Consider the following 11,410-nt stretch of genomic DNA (forward strand, 5'->3'; position numbering starts at 1 on the left):
TCTCCTGAGGACTGCCCCAAATTATTATAAATTATTGGCTTCCTACCTCCCTCCTTTGAAGATAGTTATAGCTCTTGGGGCCTCAGCAGACCATCAAAGACCCTAAAGACTCATCCCACTGAGGACATAATTTTATAGACCTGCTTCTGCCCTCTGAAAGGTTCTACAGGTCCATAAACCAGAACCAGAACAAACAGATGATCCGTTCTCCAACTCAATCCCACCCAACCTTCAACCTTTAACTGATTATTCAACTTATTTGTCGGCCTACACCGATCAGCCAGAAGATTAATACCACCTGTCTAATATTGAGGAGATCCCCCTTGTGCCACCACAACAGCTCTGACCCGTCCAGGCATGGACTCCACAAGACCTGAACACCTGAAGGTGTTCTGTGATATCTGGCACCAAGACGCCTTTTAGCAGATCCTTTACGTCGTGTAAGTGGTGAGGTGGGGGCTCTGTGGATCACTTCAATGCGTCTTAGATGCCTTAGAGCCTCACATGTTGTCCTTTCTTGGAGCACTTTTGGTAGCTACTGACCACAGCATCCCAGAAAGACACTACAAGACCTGTCTGATGATTTGGAGATGTTCTGACCCAGTCTGCGTTTAAGTCATCACAACTGGGTTCTTGTCACAGTGGCTCAGATTCATATGCTTGTCCACTTTTCCTTCAAGAGCTGACTGTTTGTTCCCTTGCTGCCTAATATGCTTCACCCATTGACAGATGTTTTTTACTTCACCTGCCAGTGGTATTAATGTTATGGCTGATGGGTGTAAATCCTCTGATGTTGAGAAGACATTTTTATCCTACAAAAGATGCCGAAGAAGAACTGCTGTTAAACTAAAGCAGTTTGAAAAACTGCCTTGTCAGCTTGAACTTTCTCAGCTCTAGGTCATTCATCAAAAAAAAAAAAAAACAGCTTTACGCCATCCTAACCACTTAATCTCCACTTCCTAATGGATTTGGATCTGTGACGTTTAGACCCCCGAGAGAGCAGATTACCCTAATCACGGGCTAAAGTTTGCTCCTTTGGCAAAAGTTCAGCAAACATGCAATTTTCTAAACGGGCCTCGCTCCGTGGTGATTAATGGTCCAGTCCCAATTCAACACCTGTCGGCCTCGTTCACTCTGTCACTCTGTGCCTCCACCGCTGAAAGCTCAGCTCCTGCCGATGACTTGCTGTATGTTTTCAGCGTTAGTCATGCTGAACGCTCATTGGTGCACACGACTATGTGAAATATTCAGTACCAGACCAAAACAATCTGTCTTAATTCAAGCCATAACTTGTCCCATGATTGCATGTGTTTTCAGTGAGTGATTGATTCATTACACTGGTCACATGAAGCGGACTCCATGCCGGGAAGACAATGTGCATTTTCAAAAGCGTATAGAGCAGCCGAGCTCAACAAAACAACCAAAGCCAGAGCGTTTGGTGTGTACAGTATTTGGGAAACATCAGATGTTGATGATTCTATTGTTTTTGAGAATTTATTTGCTCAAATCCAGGCTGGCTTTGTCTCTGTTGAAAATGTATCCGAAAATCAGTGTCCTGAAGGCAATAAATCCCCTGTTGACGTTTGTCTTTTTCCAAAACTGGGCTTAAACAGATGTAGGCTGGCTGTCTCTCACAAAGCTCTTCTCAGAAAGATGTCAAATCCATTTCATCCCACTGGAATGGACCGGATGTTGCTTGATATACTACCAATGTGCATCCAATTTCATATGATGGAATAGACGTTCGAAAAATTCTTTAAAAATGAACTATTTTATAATGACTCCATTAAAATGTTTTGGATGTGCTATTCATCCAGTTCAGTCTGTTTAGTCTGAGAAGCAGATCCATTTGGCCCATAAGAACCATCACGTTTGGGTGAATGGCAGCCTAGTAGTAAGAGATGTGAGCCAGCAACCGGAGGGTTGTGGGCTCAGATTGCAGGACTGATGAGTACTTATGACTGTGCCGGAGGCCAAGGCACTTAACCCCCCTCCAGTCCCCCCACATGCTGCCCTATAGGGTGCTGCTCTGATGTTGGCGATGCACTGCCGCTCCCACGCTGGGCAAAGTTAATGCTGTTGTTTAACAGTCGGTTATTAAATGCATTGAAAAATAGTAAAGGTCATGTGTGTTCAGCAGCTACAGTAATGTGTGTTACATGTGATCGAGGACATCTGAGACGTGTGATGGCTTCAGGGACCTCTAGGGGGCAGAAGGTGGATATCTGAGTGGCCGTTTGCAGTTGTTATAGTTGGCAATGTTAAGTCCATATTATGATAACTTTGCTTCACTGAAACTGCGTCCAAAAACTCTCTTTATTCTATTAACAAACTGCAGTGTGAACACACACACACACACGTACACACAGATCTCCTGCTGGGAACATGTGCACACTGTACTTTATACTCCCCAACTTATCTTCATCCCATATCCTCATCCTCATCACCTACACTGCGCACTAAACTGTGACTAAATCTCTGTCCTTAAATCTCCATTCCTACAGTGTATACACTATATAGACAAAAGTATTGGGACACCTGCTCATTCATTCTTTCTTCTGAAATCAAGGGTATTAAAAAGAGCTTATCCTGCTTTTGTTGGAGTAACTGTCTCTACTGTCCAGGGAAGGCTGTGTAATACATTGTGTCAATGTGTCCAACTAAGCCATTGCTGACACATATGTGCAAATGCACACACACACACACACACACACACACACACACATAGCTTGTTTAGTCCCTGTAGAGAAGTATTGCCAATAGAATAGGACTCTGAAGCACACAAACATGAACCTATTGGCACCATGCCTAATGTCAGGCGTGGGCTAGAGGGATATTGAGCAGTGGAAGAACTGTGCTGAATGATGAACATCTGGAATGATGGTCGGTGCTCCATCCAGTACCTTTGGGATGAGCTGGGGAGTTGGGACGAGCTGAGGTGAGGTGAGGTGCTGATCATCCAACATCCTGACCTCACTAATGCTCTTGTCACTGAACGCAATCAAATCATCATAACTTATAAAAGTCATGCTGGAGTCAGTGTAAGTTTGTTCCGTGCTGATTTCAGACTGATTGGCTCCCTGTTTTGTGAGTTATCATGTAAAATCTATGAAAAATTGACGTCAATGTTTGCGACGCCTCGGTGAGAAACAGGCCTGAATTTCCTTGTAAAGATTAACACACATACATCCTGGTCTGGTATGCATGCCTCATATTGGAAACTCCATCTCTGTGCCTTACTCTTCTTGTATCCTTTACTATCATTTACATGAGCAGCTGTGGAATGTTTGTGTGTTTTGAGGTTAAGCTACTGGTCTGGGTCAAAAGTATTTAACCTATACTTATACTTTTCACTTAGGGGTGAAAGATTATTAACATTATAAATAGAGAGGTAAACACTGAAAGATGATGATGACATTTTAGACACAATTTCTATTTATTGACTGAATTTAGTGTTAGAAAACAATAACTTGATTAATGTCCCATTACTTTTGCCCGAGTTACTATATGTAATTAATACTTTTATGCATAAATAATAGTTTTTTTAGAAACAGGTAATTTTATCAGGGTGCTCAAACATTTGAATAAAACTGTTATATAATTATATATAACAAAATGTACAAAATATATGTACAAATACAATTGCTCCCAAACTGATTTAATACAATATTTATAATAAAATATGATCATTTCTACATTTTATTACATCTACATTGTTCTGCATTGACTTCCATTAAAAGTTTAGGTGAGTTAATTTTTTTTCCTTCTCCTATAAAATTGACATTTTAGACATACAAGGTATATATACACTATATGTCAGTTGTGCAAATGCACACACACACACTGCTCATTTTGTCCCTGTAGAGAAGTATTTCCAATAGAATAGGACTTTCTGGAGCAGATAAACATGAACCTATTGCCAGGCATGGGCTGGAGGGGTATAAAGCTATGTTCTCTGGAATGATGGGATTAGCTGTGGAGCTGGGGATTAGGTGGGGTGGTGATTATCCATTGTCTTGTTCTCACATTCTCACATTCTCACAGCAATGGACTTTAAAAGCTAGTATAAAGCCTTCTTCGCACGACGGTAGAGACAATTACCCCAACAAAAGCAGGGTCATTTTTTAATACAGGTGTCCCAATACTTTTGTCCATGCAATATATATGGAATACATGTCAGATGATCACCCTCATTATGTATGTGTGTGTATGTGTGTATCCTATGGATGACAGGGTGGTCTGGGGGGCCTTTCAAGTTTGGCGGCGTCCGGTATGAAGTGAAGCACTTAAAAGCCAAATAACTTGTTTTTCTACACTGGAGAGGACGGCACTGGAGAGGACGGCACTGGAGATGACGGCACTGGAGATGAGGCTGGAGGGGGCGTGATGCTGCTCTAATCTCCAAGGTTAGCACTCCATCATGACCTGTGCTGCAGTTTCAGCCTCCAGAGCTTTCATGAGCACATTCTTCACCTTGAGACATTCTTGTCTTTGATCTCCTCTACGTACGGCAGCAGCATTCCAGCTGCCCAAGCCACCGCAGTAGTTCATCGAGAGATTTTGGAAAACATATCTCCAACCACATTCTTGGGAAGGAACCCTCCCACAGATTTTCATTCCAGCCATAATCAAACACACCTTGCACAAGTATTCAGATGTTTCGGATGCTAAGTGGATCAGGTGCAATGGTTTGGAAGAAAGTCTGAGGGAGAGGAGACCTCTAAAAGTAAAGGAACTCACCTTTTGATAGAATGACAGGTGTCCTCTTTAGGGAAGGCACACTGAGCTGCTGCTAGGTGCACTCTGCAGGTGGACTGTAGCCCATCTGGTGCACGTATACACTCATTCGTATTCATACACACTACCACAAGTGCTACTACTGTCAGGGTCAGTGCTGGTCCTATGGTGCTTCCAATGATTCACTGACGAAGAGGGTAAATGGGGACTGACAAGTTGCACATCAACAGATGGGCTTCAGCAATTGTAGACCAATAATGTGCACAAATATGATGGAATTTTTGTTTTTTAATTTATCAAATTTTTCCCTTTGATGCTGCCAATGAACCAACACTTTCATAACTCCCGTAGCACTAGCAATGCTTCCAACACAAGGAGGGTAAGGACTTCTATACTTGCCAGGCCAGCCTCTTTTTGATGTGCTTGATGCAACATCACCAGGCAGCCATCACACTCTGAGGAAAGTGTCGGCTGCCCAGCTCCACTGCACCCGCTTACATAGCTTAACAACACCTAAAAGTGATGCTCTCTCTGACGCTGACTGCTGATGGTAAAGTGGCATGGGGATTGAATCCCAGCATCAAGGTTCAAACTCGTGGCCCCTGGGCCATGGTGGTAGCCTTTTACACTGCTGAGCCTATCCCTGAGCCCCACGGTGGATGTTTCTAATAAATAAAAAAAAAGTACCATGACCTCTCATAGGAAAGGGGAGGGGGGCTTTCTGAACACCAGAAAATATGATTGCTTACCTGGAAACCCAGGAGAACACAGAGGTACCAGGGTGGTCGGTCATTGATGGAGTAAATGAGACTACCTCCAGGCCCCTGGTTAAGACTCTCTTCCAAGTTGTCAGAACAGGGAACTGCCGTGACCCTGTTGTCTGACCGGTGGCAGCCATCTGATAGCTGTGAAAGAAGAATGAAACACAGGGCCTAAACTGCCATAAATTGCAATATATAAGTAGGATAGAGAGCACTATGAGTAGGATTCCAAATCACCCACAGTGCAGAAGGCCTTTTAACAGCAACCAAATTCACCAGAAACACACCCTCACATTTCGCGGTCATGCACCAAAGCTAACAATGTGAGTTTCTTCTACAGTAACGGCCAACTGTTTCAAAAGAATGGAGGAAAAAGGTTTTACCTAAGTGTCAAAATCATAAACACGTCCTCACATTTCGCAGTCACGCTCCAAAGCTAACAATGCCGGTTTTTATTGACAGTAACCTGACCATTTCATCCTTATCTGCATATTTGTCATGCACTGCTTTCTTTTCCCCAAGTGTTTCTTTTTCTCGAGTCAGGCCTCTTTGTTTGTTTTTGTGTCACCCATTCCTTCCCCAGGCATGACCAATGAGATTCCAAATCACCCAAAGGCACGCTCTTGGTAAAAACGCGGCCTTTTAACGGCTACTTCAGTGAATAACTAGGCCAGTGTGGCTCACTGGGAAAACATGATAGCCTACCAGAAACTGGTGAGTCATGTTAAGACAGAGAGGTTAGGCACGAAAGTACGAGAGTCCCTGAGGACAATGTTTAAGAGAGTGCTCTCTGTGCATGTTCTCCTCTCCTTTATCTCTCAACAGAATGAGCCTCTTTTGCGAGTGACTGACAACAGTCAGTCGAGGATGCGATTGCGGGCTGCTCAGTGAAGTTTCATTTTATGATGGCTGAGGAGAAAGGCAGCTTTCTGAGGGGCAGTTACGCACTTTTAGCTTGTCCGTGCTTTGCTGGCTCATAGAGGCAAAAAATTAAGCCTTTTCATATTGGAGCAATAATTCAAAACCAGTGCCCTCCACCCTTTCACTCTCACTCCCACCCCCAACCACACACACACACACACACACACACACATGTGCATGGGCAGACATCTTTATTATTATTACTTCAATACTTAATGCTCACACGCATTGCATAAACAATGCACTACTTAGGGTGTACTGCCACCTACTGGCAAAAAGTGAAAATTCACCACCTTTACTATATGGACAAAAGTATTTGGACACCTACACATTATAATTATTGGAGCTTTTATGACGTCCCATTCTAAATCCATATGCATTAATATGAAGCTGGTCTGCTGTTGCAGTTCTAACAGCAGCAGGTTTGGAGCTCTGCAGTTATTGAGTCAGCAGACATTGGAGACTTTTCTGCACAATGCTCTGAGCCCAGCACTCGGCTCTGACCCCGCTCTGCAGCTGTCACATGCTGTCTGAGCTGCTCTCTGTGGTTCCTAAACGCTTCCAGTTTTCACTAATATCACTCACAGCTGATGGAGGAAGATCTAGGAGGGAATACATTTCACCAGCTGACTTCTTGTTGTTGTTGCAGCGGTGGGTCCCTATTACATACTGAACCACGCTGGAGTTCTTTTAGTGAGCTTTTTAGAACCACCTACTCTTTCACTAATGTGTGCAAAGGTAGACTGCAGGGCTAGGTGCTAGATTTTATAATCCAGTGGTAGTGGGACTGAATGAACCACCTGGATTCAATGATTAAAAGGTGTCCAAATACTTTTGTCAATAAAGTGTAACTGACGTAATTAACAGCTCAAATCAGTTCAGTCATATTCTGCAGAGCTAAAGGTAAAGAACTGAAGTCTTCCGAAGTTCAGAAGTCGGCACATGGTTGCCAGTGATCTGGTGTCTCCTCCCCACTGTTATTTATAAATACATATACATATTATATATATATATATATATATATTATAGTCTGTTATTTGCTATGTATTTTTAAACTACTAATCACACTTTATTGACACTGTCAGTCAAGGACTAACTGAAAATGTCTTCCTAACTTTCCAGACATTTAACATTAGTTTCTAAGAGGAAAATAAATCAAACATCACTGCTGTCCTCAGGCTCTGCCCTGTGCTGAAGGCCCAGCTGGAGCCTGACTAATTGAGAACAAGTCCATAAATCGTTTCAGCTCCAGGCCTTTGTCGTGTGCCCAGATGACTGTGCCCAGAGAATGCACAGCGGCAGGCTGGACCAGGATACCACAGCTCTGTCCAATACGCAGTAGGATTCCCTTCATTTAGCTGATATTTATTATTTTAAAACTTCAGTCCTCCCAAAGCAAAGCGCTACAGCAGGCCATGTCCAAACTCCTGTTGTTGTGATCGTCCAGGTCCTTGCATGCCAGAAATGACCTTCCTTTGAAATGTTGCTGGAAGTAGAAAAATCGAGTTGGCCTACAGTTGCTGCTTCAACCGCAATCTGAGAGTTTGTTAATTTTATTTTTGTAAGATTTTAATGGTTGAAGTGAAAAGCAGACCTGGGGCAAGACCTCTGAAAAGCTCTGTGAGAAGCAACAACTCGTGACGAATGTTGGTCAGTGACTGGAAGAAATTTATTCTGATCTCCAGTGGCTGTTTAAACAGGAATCCAAACTACTGTAGCTTTAACACAGCTACTTTATGGATGCTCAGCAATAAATTGTAGATGTTTGGCTCTTAGTTCAAAAGAAGAAAATAAATTCCCAGCTGTAGGAGAGCTGCGCTATATGGACAAAAGTATTGGGACACCTGCCCAATATTTGGTTCTTCCTAAATCAAAGGTATAAAAAGAGGTTATCCTGCTTTTGTTGGAGTAACTGTCTCTACTGCCCAGAGATACCAGAGGCCTTTCTGCTAGATTTTGGAGCATGCCTGTGTGGATTTGATTGCATTCAGTGACTAGAGTGTTAATAAGGACAGGATGTTGGATGATCACCATTCCACCTCATCCACAACTCCCCAGTATAGCATCACCATTCCAGAGAACACAGTTCCATGGCTAAATACTATGGGCTTTATACTCCTCTAGCCCAGGCCTGGCATCAGGCACGGTGCCAATAGGCTAATGTTTATCTGCTCTAGAGAGTCCTATTCTATTCACAGCACAGGGTCTAGATGAGCTGTTTGTGTGGGGGTGTGCATTAGCACCCCTGTGTCAGTAATCGGTGCAACTTTAAGTAGCTGAATGCATTCATTAGAAGAGGTGTCCACAAACATTTGGACATATATCTCCTTAGAGTTGCTGCCTTTTAGTTTGCGCCTGATATTCCTCTGCTGAATGTTACTAAGCCTGATGACTTAATCAAGGTAGGTAAACCTAGTATAATCATAACCCTTGTTCTAAGGTCACCAGATAGTTTGTGGTACAATATACAGTCTCCCCTGAATTACAGCTTTCTCCCATCGACTAATCTCTGGTCTTCATGTTGGTTTATCCTTTTTAACAGTAAATGAAGTCTTCGCAGGTGAAACCAAGGGCTTAAACCTAACCATAAGTGTTGTGGGATATGATGAATCATCTGCTGGCTTGCTGATGACACCTCACGTCTCAAATTCTATGTCCTAAGGATAAAGTAATGAGAGTCCAAGATGCTCTACAGATGATTGGACACACAAATAGCATATAAAAATGTTATAACTCAGACATTTGAAAGTAATCCTGTATCTGGAAAAAGGGGCCATAACAACCGCTTAACAGAGATGGTTATGGGATAATGCCTGGCAATAAAAAAAGGTCATTTAAAACACTTTGGCCACATCAGTGGTGTGTAATTCCAAGAAAATATATCTCTTTCTTGTATTTGAGCCGCCAAAAGAGGTAATTGCAAGTTATATTGGAAACTGGAGCATAAAATAAAAAGTTCTACTGGAGCTTCTCAGAGACTTGCATAGCTTCTGGATGGATCTGGATGATTTGATTTTGATTGAGGTCAGGTGAAGTTCCTAAGTGCATTTCATGCAAATGTCCAGGTGTTTTTCTAAATGGAAACCATTAGACTGCACTCGGGGTTGTGTTACTCTATTGTTTTGTACTGAACCTGGCCGGAGTCATGTTTAGTCAGGCTTACTGTCAATGTACATGCCAGATAAATTTGCATCATTCTTAGCATAAATTCAGCCAAATAATGTGGTGGGCTGAAATCTGTTGTGTTATGCTAATAGACTGACTGATTGGCTGAGCAAGAACAGGGAAGAGGTGGAGTCACTGATGACAAATGTCAATGATGACAAAAGACAACTGGGCCAATGACTGCCCAACCGTAACATTTTAAGCACTAGATCTAGCCTCTGTAAGAGCGAAAACAACACATCCCAATAAACCTTTATTTACATAAAGTGTTTGTGGTTTTGGTCCTGAAGGGTTCAAATCAGCTTCCTAACATCACATCCATCCAATTATTGGCTTGCCCCCTTGGTTCTATAACAGGTTCTGTATAGTGCTAAAACATTTTTTGACTCATAATGATAGGGAACCCATTTTTAAATGCTTTTAATGCTACAAATGACACTTTAGGGGTTCCTTAAGGACCAATACACAAGAGGTTAAAGAACCAGAGTCAATTATTCAGTTATCATGCTTCTGTATAAGACTGTAGCAACATAAAATTCCTTTGGAGATTCAGTAACAAATATCTTATTTGTTCTTTTCCAAAAGAGGCCTAAAGCTGCATTTCTCCAAGACCTGGTACTTATGTGTAACAGAAGTCCTAAGGTATGATAATTGGACGTATTATCTAAAGGGAATTACTCCTCACTTCTTGAGTAGTAATAGGAGATTTTGTGATGCTTGGTGAAAAAAAAAACCCTCAATGAAAGCCAAAAACATGCTTTGGATTAAAGTTTGCACAAAACTTTCATACAATGATTATTGTGTTCTTCTGATCACATTTTTGGTATTTGTATGGTCAGATAGGAAGGAACCGTTAGCACTGTATGAGTTTCACGTGTTTGATGGCTTTGTTAAAAATAACACATGTCAGTGTTAAATCCAAAACAAACTCTCATATCAGGCGAAGACGGTATTTTACAGGCTCTGTCATGATAATGCGTACAGTAATACATAATTCTGCAATCACAGGGCAATTGAATCATTTGTGAATGAATGTTAAGAGCCAGTATTTGACTCTTAGTCTTCTTACTTTATTAAAAGTGTCATATAGCATAGATTCAGCATGTTAACGTTGCTGAACACAGTTGGAAGAATAAGGTTGTGACATTTATTCCATTCATTCAGGAGAAATAATGACATTAAGGAGTCCATTCTTTTTAACCAGCATCCAGTAAGGTCACAGAGCACTTCCTATGGGTAAAAAATCTCTTTATTCAGTAATTCAATAGTGTTATCTTCCCAAATCTTCCAAAACACAGCCAATGGACAGAGCATCTGCTAAAACATGTGATGCTGGAACTACAAGCAATCGATTAACAACTGCATTTACTTGCAGCGCTGCTTCAAGCAAGCTGGCATGAGTTTGCAGATTTGATCCAATGACTGACCGCACTTACTTCAAATGATGCTGCTGTGGCTTCTTTCCCCTTCAGCACAATCTCTACCTTTTGGTCCTCTTGAGAGAGATGCATGGCTGACCTGGCCTGAGAAGGAGGCAGAGTGGCACTGAGCTTTGAGGACTTCCACTCATATGAGAAGTTCTGAGCAAGACTGGCCTTTGGAGCTTTACAGAGCTTGTTGTCACGGTTACTAGGACCACATATTACTGGTGGCTTCACCAGACGTCTGTATAATCACCACCCGGACTGCAATCCCTTGTAATGTTGCGTTGTTTCTTTTTTCTTTTCCTGAGTCATGTGCCTGGCTAACCACTCCTATTGGAGTGCTCAGTGGACTGAGGGTGCACATGGGGAATGTTTGCGCTCCATGCAGTTTAATCTTTTTTA

At 42.2% G+C, this 11,410-nt stretch overlaps 1 protein-coding gene across 3 annotated transcripts in view; it reads right to left on the bottom strand.

Moving 5' to 3' along the window:
* LOC140541193 (solute carrier family 23 member 2) overlaps positions 1-11,172 on the bottom strand; it is a 50,081-nt gene extending 38,909 nt beyond the window's left edge. For all 3 annotated transcript variants that reach the window (XM_072663750.1, XM_072663751.1, XM_072663752.1), the window contains exons 1-2: positions 11,021-11,172; positions 5,487-5,642 (exon numbers count right to left, since the gene is read on the bottom strand). In XM_072663750.1, coding sequence (XP_072519851.1) covers positions 5,487-5,642; positions 11,021-11,095 — 231 coding nt within the window. In that variant the 5' untranslated portion in view covers positions 11,096-11,172. The remainder of the gene's footprint in view (positions 1-5,486; positions 5,643-11,020) is intronic.
* Between the last annotated feature and the right edge of the window lie 238 nt (positions 11,173-11,410).

The sequence above is a fragment of the Salminus brasiliensis genome, chromosome 19, assembly GCF_030463535.1.
Source record: "Salminus brasiliensis chromosome 19, fSalBra1.hap2, whole genome shotgun sequence".
NCBI classification, from domain to species: domain Eukaryota; kingdom Metazoa; phylum Chordata; class Actinopteri; order Characiformes; family Bryconidae; genus Salminus; species Salminus brasiliensis.